At 44.5% G+C, this 21,141-nt stretch overlaps 1 protein-coding gene and 1 pseudogene across 2 annotated transcripts; one reads left to right on the top strand and one right to left on the bottom strand.

The window, feature by feature from the left end:
- Window positions 1–228: 228 nt before the first annotated feature.
- On the bottom strand, window positions 229–4,736 carry LOC148121690 (sepiapterin reductase). 2 transcript variants are annotated; one of them, XM_087907069.1, is made up of 3 exons: window positions 4,358–4,736; window positions 3,777–4,067; window positions 229–1,515 (listed from the first exon to the last, which is right to left on the bottom strand). In XM_087907069.1, the coding sequence occupies exons 1-3, from the start codon at window positions 4,707–4,709 to the stop codon at window positions 1,325–1,327; spliced, it is 834 nt and encodes a 277-aa protein (XP_087763195.1). In that variant the 5' UTR covers window positions 4,710–4,736; the 3' UTR covers window positions 229–1,324. The 2 variants fall into 2 exon arrangements, with proteins under 2 accessions (XP_087763195.1, XP_087763196.1); XM_087907070.1 differs by having other exon boundaries at window positions 4,403–4,733.
- A 14,641-nt stretch (window positions 4,737–19,377) lies between these two features.
- LOC146894131 (sperm motility kinase X pseudogene) lies at window positions 19,378–20,482 on the top strand (annotated as a pseudogene).
- Window positions 20,483–21,141: the final 659 nt, after the last annotated feature.

Below are 21,141 nucleotides of genomic sequence, written 5' to 3'. Positions count from 1 at the left end.
CCTTCCTCAATTCTCTGAGTTCCTGTGAGTCTAGAGGACAGACCACTTACAACACCCTGAAGCCTCTGTCCTTGGAAGACACGAGAAAGTCTTGCCACCTTGTGGAGGCATGTGGTATTTCTCCCTGTACTTCTGGTCTATCAAAAATAAAAGAGGCAAAGGGGCTTTCTCAACCGGGGAGCATGTAGTGTCAAACATTTGCAAACACTAGGCCATGCACAATGACCCTTTTGGACGGGTGCAATGCTTTATTTAAGTGCATTGTAATATACAGTCATTTCAGAGGCACAAGAGCAACTTGCTGTGGGTTACCAGCTGGTCAGTGGAGCAGAAGTCTGAAGCGGCCATTTCCATTCCAGAGAGGGTAAAGACTCCACTGGGAAAGGTGATAGAAGTTACCCCCTTCCACCTTGGGGAATCCTCAACAGTTGTGGTATTCCCTGCAGAAAGGGCAAGCAAGCCCCACCTTTTCACGCTGCACAGCCCCAATGCGCCCTCTGCTGGGCACAAGGAGGACCAGCGAGTTCTTTTAACACAAACAGAAAGGTGGGCTAGAGGTCACCACAGGAGCCTGGGCCTATTTACAGAGCTTCTGGGTTGGCAAGGGGTGGAACTAGAAATCCAGGTCCTCACTGATGAGGGCTGTCTGCTGTGCATTGGGCGCTGAGGATGGATACTCACCGGCTAGCTCTAGGACCCTCCAGAAAATGGCAGGAAAGGTGAGTCAGTGTGGACAGAAGCATGACAAAGGCACAGGCGTCCTGGCATTTCTACCTGAATGACTTTGGACCTATAATAACCACTATGTGGGCCTCAATGAAAGGAGGCAGACAGCTGCCTGGCAATACTCTGGGAAGAGCAAGCAATGACACGCTCAGGACACCCTAGCTAATGACCTCTAGAAGAGGACAGCAGGCATCCATGAAGGGCAACACGCACTCTACTGCTCCTGCCTTACAACTATGTATTTGGACCAGAGTCGGGGGAGAAACGGTGGGTGTCAGAGGAAGACGGCAGCAGAACAAAGATGGGAAGTTCAAGGACCATCGCCGTGATGCCCTCGGTCCTCTTTCTGCATCAGGGCACACCCTCTTCACCCCACAGGCAAGACGCTCAGCCTCCTCTCCAGTGTCTCAGCTTCTCCTCCTCTTCCCGGCTCTAAACTTCTCTTTCTGGGGATACCAGCACCCAACAATGCTCTCTCTAGCCCCCTGCAGAAGCCTTCTGATGACTGATGATGCCAGCCACGCCCTGCTGGCTGGGTCTGAGGGCTTACGTTTGTGTTAGGCAGGGCTGGGGAGGGCACTGTGGTAGGACACGGACTTTAACTGTCATAGAAGTCTATGTGAGCTCCAGACTGGAAGGTGTCCTTTTGCAGCAAGCTCAGTAGCTTCTGGGCTGATGTCCCACAATCCACCAGCTCCCCATTCGACTTCAGCTTCTGCAGTCCGTTTCTTAACTCTGGGTCCTTGGAGGTTTCTCGAGCCAACTGCTGCATGTCTGTGTCCAGGGGACCTAGAGGACAGAAAGTACAAGAGAAGGACAGAGGTTGTAGCTCCCCGCTGTGTGGAGGGTGCAGCCCAGTCAGGTCTGGCCTGAGGTTCCATTATGTCGCCTTTTACATCTTTTTCTTTTTTTCAGTTATGTTCTCTCTATGGATTTCTCTCTTGAAATACAGGCTCCTCCTACCTTAGCCTCTCTAGTACTGCGATTATAGGTGAGGGCCACCATGACCAGCTCACATTACTACTGAGTTTTGGACTCAAAGCTAAAGTCTGTTAAGCATGGTTTAAAATCAAGATCACCCTCTCTGGTCCATGTAACACCTCTTCCCAACTTTCCTACTTGTATCCGTACATACATGGACCCTGCAGGTTCCCTACTCCTCCGACGTCCAACCAGGGCCCATGTGAGACATCCAACACGGTCTCAAGCAGGTCCATGCCATAACTTTGCTTTTCTCTTTTCTTTAACATGTCCTTTAGTTCTCTGATAAATTCATCTGGCTGTACTTTGCTGGCTCACACAGCTCTTCAAAGCCCCCACATGGGGGCTCAGTTGATAAAGTACTTGATATACAAGCATTGGGACCTGAGTTCAGATCCCCAGCAAAAAGCCAAATGTAGGGGATTAGAGAGAGAAATGGCTCCCTGTTAAGAGCACATGCTGTTCTTGCAGATAACCAGGGTCTGAATCTCAGTACCAACATAGCAGCTCACAACCATTTGTGGCTTCAGTTACAGGAGATATGATGCCCTCTTCTGGCCTCTGCTGGCACTGCATGTGATGAACAGATATACTTCAGGCAAAAATACCCATAGACATCCCCCACCCTCTCATATCTCTCAAGACCTGTAACTCTTTAACAAGTTTTCTCACCCTTACTTGAATTTGTGGAGAATCTCTCCCACGTGATAACAAACAGCCCTCAAGGAACTGTGCAGCCTACCACATTTTTAATGGTGGTCAGAGACAGAAAAATCGTGGAACCCAGGGCTCAGAAAAAAAAAAAAAACAACTTTGCCACGCCTGTAGTTCCTACACGTCTCTTCGTGCCTCTAACTTGTAGCCTAGCCAGTGCTGACCTTGCACTCCGTTCCCACACTTCAAGCAGTCTACCATGTCCAGTTTCATCTCCTTAAGGGAAAGGTTAAACAGACCTTTCTGTTTTTGGAAACCTGCTAGAACATTCTTCTGGAGACTGAAGTGAAAATTGGAGTGTTTCTGTTTGTCTTCAGGCAGCGGGGGATTCCTAGGCTCTCAGGTCCTCCATGACATCTGAGGCACCTATCTTAGCTCTGTGCCCATCTCGAAGCAGCTCCTTGCCCCCAGCTGTGCTTTACAGGTGATCACGACTGTCTGAATGAGTCTCGGCTGAGCTCAGAGTAAAACAAGCAATATCACGTGTGTGTGTGTGTGTGTGTGTGTGTGTGTGTGTGTGTGTGTGTGTGTGTGTGGAGGGCAAGGACTAGGTCACATGAGGAGACCCAACAAAGACCAAGAAGTTAGAAGCCAGTTTGGATCCTGGTCCTGCCTCACTCCAGCATTAGACAGACCGTTTTGTCTCCCTGTCTCCGGGCTCCTGACCTAGTCCAAAGGGGTACAGACACCTCCATCTCACCCTTGAGTTTTCCGACAATCCACCACATATTGCTACCTTCTAACCACAGAAATCACAAGCCTAGAAGAAAAGCCCCAGCCCTGTGGCATCTTAAGAGACTGGTCAGACAAGACAAGGAGTCAGAAGACCACACACCCTGGAATTTTCATGAGAACCGGGCCCTATCTTATTCATCCTGGCCCCTCTTTCCCACCCCATCAGTGTCCCGCACAGTTCTGGGGCCGCTCACCACGCAACAATGCCTGCCTGCTTGTCTTTGAGCATTTATTGCGGCCCGCCTCCATAAAACTTTGCTAGCTGTTGAGGATACATGGAGAAATAATACGTGGCCCTTGGGGGAGAAAAGCAGACAGCTAAACATCTAAAGGTAATGCAGTCTTTTGTTTCTTAACTTTAATTTATTTTTGTTTATGTGTATGGGTGTTCTGTCCCACCTGCTAGCCAGGCAACTCCCAACACTGAGTTCCTCTGCCCCTGGCCACTCTAACTACTTGGTGCCTGTATTTTCCCTGCAAGATGAGGAGTCATGATTGAGGGGAGCAATATATTCTTGGGATTCTTAACCAAGAATACAGACCAGGCTCCCCACCTTGCCCAGTCCCCAGAAAAGTACCAGCCAGGTCGGGAGGCATCAAGGGCAGTACCACCCACCTACCTGGAGCATAGCTTAGCACCCTCACGCCAGGTTCCTCAGCAGCTAGGACCTGGTACAACATGTCTCGGGCAGCCTTCCCGGCGCAGTACAGCGCCCAGCCCTTATAGGGCTGCAGGGCACACAGAGAGGAGATGTTAACCACCGTCTTGCTGAGGCCAGGGCTATCCGGGAAGGCATTCAGGGTGCCCGAGGTCAAGCAGAGCATGGAGGTCAGGTTCAGAGTCCAGTAATTGTTCACCTCGGCTGGGTCGGTCACGTTCAGGAAGCCTTTGGAAACATCCCCAAGAGAGCCTGAGAAAACAGGACCGAATAAATGACACAGCAGCAGGGGCTTTATTCTCAGTCTTTCACAGTCTCTCTTCATCTATTTTACCCACCTACCCCACCCAGCTCTGTTGATCCCCTAAAGCAAGCTAAGAATACACCTGTCTGAGTGCTCTTCAGAAAAGCAGAGGATTTGTTTAGAGAGCTGATGTCTTGACTCAGGCTCCCACCAGGAGGCACTGCTCAAGGCGGTCTAGAAAGTTCTATAGGAGACAACCAGGCAGTCTCCACTTGGACTCTGGACTTTCAGGTATTACCCAAACGGTGAGAGCCTGGAGCCCCAGTTTGGTCGGCGGTATCACCTGCATTGTTGATGAGCAGCAGGCGCTGCAGCCCCTCGGGCCTGGGGAGCTCGCGCACCGCGCACAACAGCTGCTGCACGCCGGCCTCGGTGCAGAGGTCAGCCGCTGCCCGCAGCACTCGCAGGCCTGGATGCTGTGTGCCCAGCTCCTCCTCCAGCTGCCGCAGCGCCGAGTCACTGCGTGCGCTCAGAAGCAGCACCGAACCGGGCGACAGCAGCCGGGCCAGCAGCGGGGCCAGGGCGCGGCCGAAGCCCCGGGAGGCCCCAGTCAGCACGCAAACGGTGAGGCCCAACCCGCCTCCCTCCATGCCTGGAACTCAATGGCGCTCACAGCTACTAAACCGGCACGGGGCGTGGCCTACCCTTCGCCTGGGTAGTGGAAGATTTGGCCACCACCCACCTGCCTCTGGATGAAGAGACCAACCAATTACCAGGGGGGCGTGGCCTGATAGGAAATCCCAGTCACCTTCCTAGAGCAGCCTGGTTCCCCCTTGAGCTACTGCCACAAGCTCAGCCCCTTTCTGGAACCACGTGTTCCAGAATTGGCTTCCTCCACCTGGGTTGGTTTGTCTTCATCCATACAGGGCATACCAGGAAAGGATCAGTGATGGCAGTGGATGAAGTCCTTCCTTGCCTGTGTAGTCTGGGGTCCCTTTGCGCCCTGGGTGACAGCAGCTTCCTTTGGAAGAGTATAGCAGCACCCCAGAAGAAAATGAAGAGGACACTGGGAAAGGCTGAGTGAGAATCGCAACAATCTCATAAACAAGATCTCATAAACCCTTCATGTTACAGTAATAACACACCTTGATCCCTGGGACCAGAGGACAGCAACCTTAGACTATAAACCCGTGTCATGCATGTATTAAACCACTTGATAATCTCAAATGGTAAAGAAAAATTTCCTTAGGAAGGCACAGTGGTACACCCTTGTAGACCCAGCACTTGGGGAATGTCGGAGGATAAGGAGTGTAAGAAACAGATTGTAAGGCTCCATTCTCAATCAGGTGAGGTAGTTGGAGTGACAAACAAGTTTAGGAAGTACTAAGCTCCTCTTCCCTGGCTAGTGCTAGCCCCTCTTTGCTTCAGAAAGCTACAAGTGGTTTGCTTGGTCTCTTAGCCAGATCAGAATAGGGAAGTCAGCAATCAGAAGAGGCCAGTCTCAAGTTCCAAATTATTTATTGGATGAGGATTTTGTCTAGGCCAATGAGATGGGAGAACTAGGGGTTGCAAGTCCTATATGCCTATAGAAGAGAGACCAGGAATGTCTCTTGATAGGTTTTTTAAAACCACTGTCATGCAGCAAATCAGTACCTTGGCCTTTTATGCCTTTCCTCTATGACAGAGTACCTTTCTGCAGAACTGTATATTTAAAACCACTTAGTTTTCACGAGTCTCTTGAGTTTATTATCTTATTTCCAATAGGAGTTGAAGGATCTTTCAGACTACATGATGAATTCAAGGCCAGCTGGGCTATATAAGACCCTGTCTCCAAACAATGAGGACACTAAGAGAGACTTATGTAATCTACATGGGAAGTAGAAAGTAAAAAAAAGACAAGATCTCCTGAGTAAATTGGGAGCATGGGAACCTTGGGGGAGGGTTGAAGGGAGAAGGAAAGAGGCGGTGAAGGGAGCAGAGGAAAATGTAGAGCTCAATAAAAATCAAGTAAAAAAAAAAAAAGACCCTGTCTCCATATCAAACACAATACAGAAAAAAGGGGGTGGGATGGGGAGATAGCCCAGACAGGGAAGTGCTTGCCTTGCTGAGTTTGAACCCCAGAACCCTTAAAACATAGGTGTGGCTGGGTGATGATGGTTCTTGCCTTCAAGTGCTCAGGAGGCAGAGGCAAGTGGATCTCTGAGTTTGAGGCCAGCTTGGTCTACAGAGAGAGTTCCAAGACAGCCAGGGCCACACAGAGAAACTATATATAGTTTCTTCATATATACATGAAGAGAGAGTTTCTCTCTTGAAAAACCATTCTAAAAAAGCTAGGTGTGATGTGTGCTTGTACTCCCAGCACTGTGGAAGCAGTGCAGATCCCTGGGCTCCCTGGCCAGCCTAGCCTACTTGGCAAGCTGCTCCACGCAGTGAAAGAATCTGCCTTTTAAAAACGTTTTAAAAGGTGGACACACATAAAGAACTACACACATTGTCCTCTGGCCTATACAACCCCCTGCCCCCTCATGTAGACACACAAACAGGCACACGTGTTTACACAGAAAGAAAAATAGTAAAAGTTCCTCATATGAAAGTAAGCATATGGAGACCAGCTTATATCTTTTTAAAAATTTTTTCAAGCATTTATTATTTTTATGTGTGTGGACATTTTGCCTGCATGTTTATGTGTTGACCATACCTGTGAAATGCACATTGGAGCCAAAAGAGGGTGTCGGGTTCCCCTGAAACTGGAGATACAGACAGTTGTGAGCTGCCTTGTGGGTGCTGAGCATTGAACCATGGTCCTCTGTGTAGACCCATATTTCTATATGGTGTGGCAGCCAGGTTCTGAAGTCATAGGCCCCACCCGAGGTGGTCACATAGCCCTGCAGACAGGCTGTCACTGCCCTAACAAAAGCTAGGAAGTACTGCTCCTTTCTCCTTTGTTAAAAATGTAGATCGCCTGGGGAGAGGTGCTTGCCAAAGCTGATGACTAAGTTGCAGGTATTTCCCTAGCCATGAGTCCCCAGAAAGAGAATTTTAATGAGGTATCCAACTTGGGTTACCTGGGGATGAAAGATGTTTTGTATGATAAATGCTGCGCGGTAGATCTTCAGGATGGGGAGAAGCCTGAGATGCCCTTCCGTGATGATGGTGTAAACTCTCTGGTTATTTTTCGCAACTCCATACCAGTCCAGAGAGGGAAAGATAGTTTCTATGTTGGGGCCTTCGGTCCCTGACACCTCTGGAAGGGCAGCAAGGTGCTATACCAGACTTTCTTTTGGGCCACCAACCAGTTCCCAAATCATGACACTGAGACATCTTACTAGTTATGAATGTTTGGCCGTATCTTAGGCTCGTTTCCGCTAGCTCTTATAACTTCACCTGTTTCTCTTCATGTGTGTTTTGCCTCAGGGTGTTTTACCTTTCTTCCCTCTGTATGTCCTACTCTGTCTAGCTGACTGGCAGCTACCTGGCTTCTGGTCCCGGATGTGTCCCTCTCTTTCTCCCTAGTTCTCTTCTTCCCTCACTCCCCAGCCTAGAGTCCTCATCCTATTTATTGTCTCTGCCTGCCAGTCCCGCCTCTCCTTTTCCTGCCTAGCTATTGGTCATCCAGCTTTTTAGACGAATCAGGTAGGTGCCTTAGGCAGGCAAGGTGAAACAAGAACACATGTTTACATAATTAAAGAAATGCAGCATAAACCAATGTAACACACCTTTACACAGTGAAAATAATATTCCACAACAAAGTGCTCTTAACTGCTGAGCCGACTCTCTAGCCCTGTTTATAGTTTGTGAACAATGTGACAGAATCACAGAGCTTAGTGAGCTGCCTGTAAGTCTAGCAGTCAGAAAACTGAGACTGGAGGATCAGGTTCATGGCCAGCCTCAGCTGCATATTAAATTCCAGGTCAGCCTCCCCTCCCGAATAAGCCCCACACAATTGCATGCATGGCTGGTAAGTCTAGCCCTACAGGATGCAGTGTTTCTTAACATTTCTTTTTGGAGTTGGAGAGTCAGCTCAGCTGTGAAGAGCACTGATTGCTCTTCCACAGGACCTAAGTTTGGTGCCCAGCACCCACATGATGGCTATATTTCTAGTTCCATGGGATTCCATGCCCCCTTCTGACTTCCACAGGCATAGACATACACACAGGCAAACATTCATTCATAAAATTTTTTAAATAAACAGAATTTGGTGTGGGAGAATTGTCTGTATTCTGTCAATCATATTTTAATAAAACGCTGATTGGCCAGGCAGGCAGTATAGGCGGGAAAGCCAGACAGGAAGTAGGGGTGGAGCAAAGAGACTGGGAGTATTCTGGAAGCAGAAGCTCTCTCGCCATTCCTGCGCAGACCACTGAAGAGGCAAGATGTAAGCTGCTCCAGCTGAGAAAGGTACTGAGCCATTATGGCTAACATAGATAATGATAATGGATTAATATAACTTACAAGGACTAATAAGAAGCCTGACCTAATGGGCCAATCAGTTTATAATCTTATGGAGTACTGTGACTCTTATGGGATTTCCCTAGTCTCTTTGGGATTTGCCGGTTGTGGGGTACTGGGCGGGACAGAAACCCCAACATGGCGGCCCCTCATGTTACAAGTATTCATTTTCATTATTTAAAAACTAGACTTATTTTTATTTATGTGTGCGTTCTGCCTGGGTGCATGTATGTCACATGTGTATGTATATTGTGTACCACATGTATATGTATGTGTGCATGCACATCACGTATGTATGTGTGCATCACATGTGTATGTATATATGTGCACCACATGGATACGTATATATATGTACCACGTGTGTATGTGTATCACATGTGTAGTACATATGCATACCACCTGTGCATATATGTGTGTGACACGTGCATATATATGTATGTGTACCACATTTGCCTGGTATCTAAGGAGGTCAGAAGAGAGCTCTGATCCCCAAAACTGGAGTTACAGATAGTGATGAGCTGCCCTGTGGGTACTGATAACTGAACTTGGGCCCTCTGGAAGAGTAGCAAATGCTCTTAACTGATAAGCCATCTCTCCAGGCCCTAAAGGAATGTGAAAATATCTCCACATGGTTCTCACACACAAACAAGCCCAAGAGCTGCTGGGATAGCAACGGACAGAATAAAGCTTAAAGGCTCGGAGGACGATAGTGGAGAATTGACAAAATGTCCGATCCCTGTGCTGGTTGGTTTTGTCAACTGAACACCAGGTAGGGTCATCTGAGACAAGGAAACCTCAGCCAGGAATTGGCTCCATCAGACTGGCCTGTGAGCAAGTCTCTGGAGCAATTTCTTGATTGACAGAGGAGAGTGCAACCCACTGTGGCTGTAGCCACTTCTGGGCAGAAAGTTCTGGGTTCTACAAAAGAAAGCAGGCTGAAGGGCCTGGAGAGATGACTCAATGGTTAAGAGCACTGACTTTCACAGAAGTCCTGAGTTCAATTCCCAGCACCCACATGGTGGCTTACAACTATCTATAATGGGATTGGATTCCCTCTTCTAGTGTGCAGACGTACATGCAGGTGGAGTATTCATATACATAAAATACATGAAAAAAGTCCTAAGAAAGAAAGGAAGAAAGGAAGGAAGGAAGGAAGGAAGGAAGGAGGGAGGAGGGAGGGAGGGAGGGAGGGAAGGAAGAAAGAAAGGAAGGAAGGAAGGGAGGGAGGAAGGAAGGAAGGCAGGCAGGCAGGCAGGCTGAGTAAGTCAAGGAAAGCAAGCCAGGAAGAAACATTTCTCTAAGGACCTCTCCTTCAGTTCCTGCCTCCAGGCTCCCAAAGTTCCTGACTTGGCCTCTGTCTTAGTCAGTGTTCTATTGCTGTGAAGAGACACCATGACCACAGCAACTCTTATAAAGGAAAACTTTAAATTAGGACTGGTTGACACAGATCAGAGGTTTAGCCCATTAGTGTCATGGCAGGAAGCATGGTGCTGGAGAGGTGGTTGAGAGTTCTACATCTGGATTAACAGGAAGCAAGAAGAAAGAGACATGGGGCCTGGCTTGAGCATTTGAAAACTCAAAACTCTCCGCTAGGGACACACTTCTTCCACAAGGCAACACCTAATAGTGCCACTCCCTGTTGACCGAACATTCAAACACATGAGTAGAGGAAAGCCATTACTGTTCAAACCACCAGAGCTTCCCTCAGTGATGAACTGTAGCCTGTGTACCAAATAAAGCTTCCCCACCCCTCATGTTGTTTTTGGCCATGGTATTTCTCACAGCAACAGGAAAGTGCTAGCCAGGTGTACATGCCTATAATCCCAGCTCTGTGGAGCCCAAGCAGAAGGATTACAAACTCAGTGGCAGCCTAAGAGCCTGTCTCAAAACAAAAGCTGGAGGTGGAATTCAACAGCAGAATGCTTGCCTTGCATGCCCACAACCCTGGGTTTGAGCCCCAGCAGAGCAAAAGCTATAGGTTAATAACTGCCTTTGTGCCCATTGGAATGATAAACTGTTCTCGACAATATTCTTGTCATGAAGAATCATGTCTATAACATATGTTTGAATGTTTCAGGGAATACAAAATAAGTAATTAGAAATGTAAATATTTAGGGAAGTGTAAATGACTTTTGTACAGGGCTTCTTTATTCTGCCGTTCAGTTTTTCCTTTTCTCTTCTCTTCTCTTCTCTTCTCTTCTCTTCTCTTCTCTTCTTCTCTTCTCCTCTCTTTTCCTCTCTCTCTCTCTCTCTCTCTCTCTCTCTCTCTCTCTCTCTCTTTCCTTTTTTGGTTTTGAGAATTTCATGTTGTCAAGGCTGGCCTTGAACTCACTATGGAATAAGGCTGGTCTTGATTTTCTTGCATCCATTTCCTCAGTATTTTGATTTCAGACATGTGACAGCAGCCTAGCTTGTGTGTGTAGGTGTATGTGCATGTGTGGTCACATGCTGTGTGTGCATATATGAAAGTGAGGTAATCTTTGGGGTGTTTTCCTCTTCTCTCCCCAGCTTATTTTTTTGAGACAAGGACTCTCACTGAATCTGGAGCTCACAGACTGGCTAGGCTGCCGGGTAGGAGCTTCAGGGATTCTCCTGTCCCCACTGTCCCCAGCTTTTACATGGTGGAAGGAATCTGAACTCCAGTCTTCATGCTTACATGCAGGCATTTTACTGACAGAGGCTTCTCCCTCGCCCCTCTTTCCAACTTTTGGAAAGTCTGAAGTTGCTTCTAAATAAGAAATTGTTTTTAAAATAAACTGGATAACTGGGTGGTGCTAGCACAAGCCTTAAATCCTAGGACTTGGGAGGCAGAGGCAGAGGCAGGTAGATCTCTGTGAGTTCAAGGCCAGTCTGGTCTACAGAGTGAGTTCCAACTGTCTCCATTGCTACTGAGAAACCCTGTCTTGAAAAAGCAAAAATAAGTAGATAGATAAAATAAAATAAAATAAAGCTACAAATTCATGCCTTTCTTTGGCATGGCTTACTGTACCATAGGAGCAATTTAGTCCTGGCAATCGCAGGAACATCTGTAATGCAATTTCTGTTGTTTGTAAGTGATACAACTAAGACATTTTGCTCGAGAGTAAAGGGGCCTAGGGTGCCAGGATACGGCTCCATGACCTATATATGTTTTCTGTGGGGTTCTGGCTGACAAGTATTTTCTCCATCATTTTGAACATATCAGAACACTGTCTTCTGGGATCCTGGACTTTGGTAAAAAGTGTCAGAATAATAGGGATCATGTGATGAATGATGTCATCTTGCCCTCAGCCCCACAGATGTTAGTCCTAGGCTGTAAGGTACCATGGAAAACAGTATTTTGTCACAGTATCTCAATGTAGTCAGGAGCTGGCATCCTAAAGGAAACATCAAACTAAGTTTAAAGAAAAATGAATTGAACACTTTGAGGGTAGACAAGATGAGCTATTACAAACTTGTCACAAAAGTTTGGCTAGGAACCAAGTGAAAAGCAAAACACTATCTACCTACTAAGGAGAGAGTATCAGAGTTCATAACTGGGAGGGCCAGTGTTTTGGAGTTCATTGTCATACTTATGATTGTTTTATTATTAAAGTGGACGGGGTCCTTGTTAAGGTTTAGGTGTCAAGGTCCCACAAAGAATCAAGTGTTTGGATAGTGTTCCCACCTCGTGACACCATTTGGGGAAAATTGTGGATCTTGGAGAGTGGGCCTAGCAGGAAAAATTGGGGCACTGGTGTTGGGGTTCAGTGCTAGCCTGGACCATAAATTATTTCTCTTGACCAGACACCAAAATAAACTATCTCTCTCTGGACCAGCGTGGAGTTAAATAAAGACACAACTCACATGGCTTTATCAGGAGGGAGATTCTCCGTGATCCCCCATATCCTGAGTTCACATCCTGAAGAATTCCTCACGTTTATTCTCCAAACAGCCTTATATATCAAAACATAAACTGAAGGGGAAATACATTAGCATTCTGTCTCCTAGGTAACTAGGTGAATGTCTTTTAGTCAGGACCACATCTACCTATCTGCTCTGTATGGTAGCTGTCCCTTATGATAGAATTAGCATCTCTATCAGGCATCCTCCAAATTACAAAGAAAGAAAACAACATCCTGACCTTTTGTTAGGTAGTGATGGACAGCCTGTCTGGAAGGTTACCTGACCACTTCAGGTGGGGAACTACGGCTTGATAGCCTGGCTGCCATACCATATGGAAATATGGGCCTACAATCCACTCTCTCTTATTAATAAAAACCTGTGCTTCTGCAACAGGACAGATGATCACGCCTGGCTTGGGCAAAGACCTCTTCATTTACCCAAATTTTCCCGTCTCTGGAACAGGCATTCATATATGCAAGCTCCTGTCTTAGGCATCTGGGAAGAAGAAGCTTCAAACCCGTCATTGACTGCTGATCTCTGTAAGAAAATAGATTAAAGGAGAGAGATACTTTTGGGCTCTGTGTTGGAGCCATGCTTTGTCAGGATAAATGCTTTATGAATAATCATGTTCCCAAAGGTTATAGTCTCCTATTTAAAGGAGAAGAGAATCACCTGAGTTGAGAAAGCTTCTTCACCTAGTTTAGAGCACTTCTTAAATCTTTTACATTGTATCAAAATCTAAAATTATTTAACATATGCATTAACTCCCAACATTTACAGGGTGTGTCAAACTTTTTTCAGCAGTTGCAAACAACAACAGGTCAATATCACAATTCTTAGCATTGTTGGTCAGTACCAACTTTTCAAAAAATATCTATAGATCAGTACCATGATTCTCAGCATTATTGGTCAATACCAATTTTTCCAAATATCTTTGTCAATACCATAATTCTCAGCATTGTCAGTCAATACCAACTTTCCAAATATCTTTAGGTCAGTATCATGATTTTTAGTATTGGTCAATACCAACTTTTTAAAAAATCTTATATGTAGTAACAAATATTACCATTTGCAATACCATAACAATGAATTGACAATTAAACATATCACAATTTTCTTAAATCCACATTAATCAAAAGACAAGAAAAGCTTTTCTGATGGGTAAGAGTACAATGATATTGCTGATATCAAATACCAGTTCCAGTTTCTGAACAGCAGTTAAGCCCTTGGTCTGCCCCCTTCTTAAGTGAAGAGGGGTTTCAGTCATTTATTATTTTGAGTCCTTCTTTCCCTAAGGGGAAAGCTTAGTTCTTAGTTCTCAGATTTAATATTTTAATCAAAATGAGTTCTGTGTCTCAAAGATTAAAACAGTCAGATGTTCAGTCTGCATCTCAATTCCAAAGCAAACAGGATTCAAACTGCAGAAAATTGTAGACATCGTCGTCAGGTCCTCTCACCAGGGCTCTGGGTCTGTGTGTGTCCCAAGTGTCTGGAAGCAGCTCAGCATCTGTTCCTCAGAGCAGCATGGTACCCTGCAGTGTAGAGTGGCGGTAGTAGGTCCTGCAATCAGGCACTCCTTTTTGTGGGGGTTGGGAAGACTGGACCATGGACTCTTTTCCAAATTCTTTCTCCAACTCCTCTACGGGGCATTTGCAGCTATGATGTCGTCAGGTCTGTCACTCTGTCACTGTCAATGCAGTCATATCATCCAGCTTTTATTTTCTTTCTGTGAAAAAAGAACATAAACACATCCTCGACCCCAAATATATATATAGGTCGGGTCTTTTTTATAATTCACCGTAAGGTCTCTTTCACCTGGCCTTAGCAACAGCACCTCGGTGCCGCCATGCCAGATCTGTCTGCAACTTTTATAAGTGTTTTCAAGGAGCCATGGCACGCTCCACAATTCCTTTTCATTATTAACCATATATGCAGTTCTTCCATTGGAAGAGCCATTTGTAAAATCCAGCATAACATCCTTTAAGGGATCTTTAGCCATAACATTAGCAAAATATAGTTGTGTGAGCAGCAATGATCATCTGGGAAAAAATTATTACTCTAGCCTTTGAATTGAACAAATATTGTCCAAGAATTAATATCTCAAAATTATCAATTAATTTATTGTTTAGTGTAAGAAAACATTGATCATAGTCAATTCTCTGCTAAACTGTCTCCTAGATTTCATCCTGCTCTTTTTCATTAGATAAGCTACTGCTTTAAATTAAAAGTTTAATATCTTAACTGGCAAAAAGGAGAAGATGCAACTATAAAAAGCATTTTGTTTTTTCATAAAACTGATGTAGAATAAATTTTGTACTTAATACACAGGCATGCCATAGCTGAATCGTAATTAATATACTGTACTTGCTGATTATTGTATACTTTACCTGTTGATTTGTACTTTACCTGCTTGAGTACCTGTCTGGCAGCTTCTATAAGCTCTCTATTGGAAATTGGCTCATTGCTCCCTTTAATAATTTTACTTAGTGGCTCAAGGTCTCCCATAAGAATATTATAACTAATGCTATTAACCATTGTATATCTAATTAAAAGTTTGTAAGCTATCTTCCTCTTAAGTTGCAAGTCTGCCTGATAAAAAATGGAAAAAGAAAGTATATTTAACTAATTATGGTGGCCTAATTAGACATCAACATGTAGAAGAATGAAAACAGATCCATATTTATCTCTATGCACAAAACTCAAGTTTAAATGAATCAAAGATCTCAACATAAAACCAGTCACACTGAACCTCATAGAAGAAAAATTAGAAGTATACTTGAATGCACTGGCACATCTCAAACACAGACTCAGTGGCACAAACATTGAGAATTATATAATTAAACAATTAATAAATCAGATCTGAACTGAGAAGCTTCTGTATAGCAAAGGACATAGTCAACAACACATAATATCAGCCTATAGAATGAGAAAATATCTTTACTAACCATTAATCCATTTCAAAAACATACAAAGAACTCAGGAAATTAGTCATCAAAAGAACAATTAATCCAATAAAAATATATGTTACAGACCTAAACTGAAAACTCTCAATAGATGAACTAAAATGACTGAAAGACATTCAAAAAATGCTCAAACATAACACCCTTAACCATTAGAGAAATGCAAATCAAAACAGCTCTGAGGTTCCATTTTATCCCTGTAAGAATGACCAAGATTAAAAATACTGCTAACAATTTATGCTTAAGAGAATGTGGGATAAAGAAGAAAACTCCACTGTGGGAAGTGGAGTGCAAACTGGCACAGCCACTTTGGATTCTAGTATGGCGAATTCTCAGAAAATTAGGCAACAAACTACTTTAAAACTCAGCAAAACCCCTTTTGGGCCTATATACAAAAGATGCTCAATCATACCACAAGGACATCTGTTCAACTATGTTCACAACAGAATTACTTTGTCATACACAGAATCTGAAAACAACCCAAAATGCACCTCTTCTACACATATGATAAATGAGAGCCATCATTCACAATAGCCATAAATACCATAAAATATCTTGGAGTAACTCTAACCACACAAATGGAAAAACTGCATAAGAACTTTAAATCTTTGAAGAAAGAAATTTAAGACATCAGAAAATGAAAAGATCTCTTACTCTGTTGAGAAAGTAGAGCCAACACAGCAAAATTGACAATCTCACTGAAATCATTCTACAGATTTAGTGCAAATGCCCATTAAAATTATAGTAAAACTTTTCACAGACCTTGAAAGAACAATCCTCAACTCTGTAAGAAAAAATAAAACTCAGGATAGCCTAAACAATCTTAAAATCCTGAACAGATCAAGGAACTTCTGAATGCATCACAATCTCTGACTTTAAAACTTTACTACAGAACCACAGTACTGAAATCAATCCACCTTGAATACTGATTCACATGCCTACAAACAGCAGACTTTTGACAAAGAAGCAAAATTTGTGAAATGGAAAAGCATATTTAACATCCTTTTTAATTGTCTGAAGCTGCAGCTCTCTGAGGCTACCTTATTTGCAAACCTGCCTTGCAGCTTCCAGTTGAAGCTGAGCCACACGGCAGGGGATAGGACAGAGGCTCTCTCCTGCCAGCCTGCTGTCCCAGGCTCTGGCGGGCAGATTTTTAACTATCTTTTTTTTTAATTTTAATGTGTAAATCATAAAATTAGAAGAATTTCTGAATCCTCGCCTCTGTTTTGTTGACTGACTCTGGGGCACTGACTGTGTAAAATTTGTTCTCTAAACTTTCTCCTGCCTTTTCCCGCAGGTGGGTTAGATTCAGCTAGCCATGGTGGTCACGGTGGTCAAGTGGCGCCTCAATCTCAGCAGTAACCTAGGCGATTCCTTCACTTTTCCTACCCATTTAGCAAGTGATAAAAGTTGTATTTCTGTGACTATCACAATTACAGAATCTAAATATCTCTGCCATTGTTTCTGCTCCACTCTAATTTAAGCTACCAACATATATACCTTTTCCGTAACCCATATATATACATATATATATCTTATTTACAAATTTTTACTCCCGATTTAAATTTTGTCCGGCTTCTCTACATTTCTTTAAATTCTGATCTCTACTTCTGAGCGTTCAATACTCACGTATCCAGCTGTGCTGAAATTTTCTCTCACGGGTTCCTCAAGTCTGGTCACTTCTTGTTTTTTAGAGTTCGCAGATCAGCCTCACGTCTGGGCACCATTATGTCGGGGTCCGGTGCTAGCCCGGACCATAAGTTATTTCTCTTGACCAGACCCCAACATAAACTGTCTCTCTCTGGACAGGCATGGAGATGCGGGAATAAAGACACAACTCACATGGCTTTATTAGGAGGGAGATTCTCTGTGATCCCTCGTGATATCCTGAGTTCACATCCTGAAGAATTCCTTACCTTTATTCACCTGTTTCCTAGGTAACCAGGTGAATGTCTTTTAGTCAGGTCCACATCTACCTATCTGCTCTGTATGGTAGCTGTCCCTTATGCTAGAATTAGCATCTCTATCAGGCATCCTCCAAATTACAAAGAAAGAAAACAACATCCTGACCTTTTGTTAGGTAGCAAGGGACAGCCTGTCTGGAAGGTTACCTGACCATCCTCAGACACTGACTATGGCTTTAGAGCCTGGCTGTCACACCATATGGAAATATGGGCCTACACACTGGGCAACACTAGGGACGTCATTTGAGTATAACGAGTGCTGCTGCCCCACTGACAAGAGGGAGACAAATTAGCGAGAACTCAAGTAACAAGTGATTGAGAGCACCATGTGTGCTGGGCATCAAACTGGGGTTCTATGAAGAGCAGGAGGTGCTTTTAAACACTAACTCATCTCTCCAGAACCTCTGTATTTAGTTTTACTTCTTTATTTACTTTTGTTATGTGTTCCTTGGTTCGTTTCTCTTTTCTTATTACATGCCTTTCCTTGGCATGGCTTACTGTACCATAGGAGCAATTTAGTCCTGGCAATCGCAGGAACATCTGTAATGCATTCTGATCACATGATCATGTGATTAACCCACGCTGCTATGCTTTCTTCTCCCACTTCCCCCTCTACATTCCTAGGAGCCCCCTCTTATGTTGAGGACCTTCTCCTGCTCCCAAATTCCACATATGAGAGAAGAAAAGTGACACATTTGAAGGACTGGCTTTTCCGAAGTAGAGCGATCTTCTCCAGTGCCAACCATGTTCTCGAGAGCCCCACAGTTTCGTCCTGTATGGCTGTCCTTCTGTATGTCTGTGGCACTCTTGCCCTTGATTCTGTTTCAGTAGTGTGTTTTCAGGCTAAATATGTAGAGCTATCCTTGCAAGGATCCTTATGAGCTTATTTTAACCATGTTGCATGGCCTGACTCATGTGAATTTGGTGAAAAGTATTAAGTACTATTATTAAGGACTTTTACATCTATGTTCATCATGGAAATAGCCTCTATTTTTCTTGTGTTTCCCTGGATTTGGAATGAATGAGTTTCAAACTGCTAAGTACCTATCTATTTTGTGGAGTATTGAGGAGCACTGACATTTTAAGAGACCGGATTCATCAGTAGGTTTGCCTCATCCTGGGCTTTTCTATGCAGATTCTTTTCTCATAAATGTTTCAATCTTGTTCTTTATCATACCTACTTAGTTGAATTTGCATCAAGAAATTTCTCAATTCCATCTACATTTTCTAGTCCATGAGGATGCTCATGGTCTTAAAACCAGATTTTTTGTGGGATGGGTTAGGCTGGACAGACAGCCCAACAGTTAGGAGCATGTACTCTTCTCGCAGAAGACCTAGGCCTGCCTCACAGCAATCCCATGACATAATAACTTCCTGAAGCGCCACACCTAGGGGATCTGTTGCCCTCTTATGTCCTCAAGGTCACAGAAATAAAATTATACAAAAGACTTATATCACCATTTTAAATTATATATAGTACATGTGACTATACATGTAGGCAACCTCAAGTGTATGTGTGTGTTTGTGTGGGTGCACTTGCGATAGTGCATGCATGTGACCTTCAGAGGTCAGAGGTTTAGGATCTCCTAGAACCGGAGTCAGTGATCCACCTGTGGATCCTGAGAACCAAGCACAGGTCCTCTGCCAGAATAGTAAACCTTCTGAACTCCTAAGCCATCTCCCAACCAAGACACTCTGGGCTTAGGGGGTTTCTGTTGTCTCATCTACTTCTCTTGCATATGATTTTATTAGTATCTTCTCTCTCAGTTAGTGTTCAGCTCAAGTAAGAGGATGATTCTCCTTCCTAGTTAAGGGGCTTGTAGCTTCAGCGACCCTTTGTTTTATCCTCTCAGTTTCTGAGTGAATCTGGCCAACCTGATCTGTGTTATATTCTGCTGTCTACTGCTTTGGAAGGTACTTACTTCCCTTCCTGAGCATTACATACCTGGTTAGGTTGCCTGAAATATCTCTAACTTTTTTCTCTTTGGAATGTAGGAATTTATAGTGATTAACATTCTCATTGGTGTGATTTGAACTATTTTTTTAAAATTACCATTGTTTGTTTCAACGAGAACCCAGCCATGGAGCAGGGAAGAGAGACCTGCTACTGTGACGAGGAGACATTCACCAATGACTTTAAGATAATGACAACGCTGGGATGAGGAACATTCGCACAGGTCAAACTAGCTTTTCATATACCCACTGTAATGTATGTGGCTGTAAAAAATTCTTCAAAATATGAAGGGGTAACTCCCCACGTGTCAACAATGAAGTCAACATTATGAAATTCCTTGTCCATGTACACATCATAAAGTTGTTTCACATGGTCCAAACAAGAGAGATAACTTATCTCATCATGGAATATGCATCAAAGGGAGAACTGTTTTATCACATCCGCAAACTGTGAGACGTACAGGAGTATGAGGCTCGAGGGTTGTTTACTCAGATACTGCCATGACAACTATATGGCACAGAGACATTAAAGCCAATAATGTTCTGATCGACTACACCGGTAATGCCAAGCTGTGAGACTTTGCCCTGGTAGTTAAAGTTGTCTCTGGGAAGAAACTAAAGGATTTCTGTAGCACTCTGGCCATCTGTGCCCCAGAACTCTTTGGAGAGGAGCCATATAATGGCTGCGCCAGCGATATTTGGAATTTAGGTGTGCTTCTCTTCTTCATGGTGGCAGGGCATGTTCCATTCCAAGATAGCTCTTTTGTGGGCATGAGAAAGCAAATTCTGGCTGCAAACTTTAACATTCAATGTTTCAATCATGTTCCAATTGACATATTCAGTGTCATCGTTGAACTGCTGATGATCAATCCTGACAGGAGGCTTACCATCAGCCAAATCCTGAGGCGCTCCATGATCAGGGATAGCCAAGCATGTGCACCACATAATTCCACACAGAGTCTCCCAGGCACCCTGAGCCTAGCATTGTTGGGATCATGAGAAGCATGGGGTACAAACCTGAAGAAATTATTGAATCTCTAAGAGACCAAAAATACAACCAGGAGATGGCCACTTACCTGATTCAGTAACACCAGTCACCCGGGGGAGACTTGTACCATCACCAGGTGAAACCCGATAAATCCATGCAGTTAGGCCTTGTCCTCAACCTGGCAGATCTTCACCCTTTTCCTGGGACCCTCAGGAGAATTACTGAGCCTATTCCCCCAACCTTCATCTTACCATATGAGCCTCAGGAGAAAGAAGATGAGAAGAATTCCAGGTAGGGTGGCAGAAGGCATAGCATGCCTGCCACCCTGTGCTGCCAGCCTAGGAGGATCCACCTTGCCCACCTATCCCACCTGTGCTGTCCTGCTGATTCCCTCATGAGCAGCAGCCTGGACATCAGTGAGAATTTTTCACAGTCTAAGATCAGGTTGTGTGGCAGCCTGATGGGGAGTGCCCAGTCATCCCACTCTCTGTACACCTCTTCTAAGTCAGACCAGAATGAGACTGTACATGACACAGGCAACATGTCCTCATGTCCAAAAGAATCTCTGGAGCTCACTGGAGACAGCTCTGAGTGTAACCCCCAAAGGCTCCTCCCTTGGGGATACACTGCAGGAAGAGACCATCGCACAGGAAGTGACTACCACACCGGAAGAGGCCATCACCCAGGAGGTGACCATGACCCAGGAAGTAACCAAAACACAGGAAGCCACCATGACCCAGGAAGAGACCATGACTCAGGAAGAGACCTTCACACAGGAAAAGGCCATCACCCATCAAGTGACCATTACCCAGGAAGCAGTCATGACTCAGGATGGGACCATCATGCAGAAAGCGACCACGACCGAGGAACTGACCATGACCCAGGAACTGACCATGACCGAGGA

This window comes from Myodes glareolus, chromosome 6 (genome assembly GCF_982192425.1).
Source record: "Myodes glareolus chromosome 6, mMyoGla1.1, whole genome shotgun sequence".
NCBI lineage: Eukaryota > Metazoa > Chordata > Mammalia > Rodentia > Cricetidae > Myodes > Myodes glareolus.
This window is presented reverse-complemented; position numbering and strand designations above follow the sequence as displayed.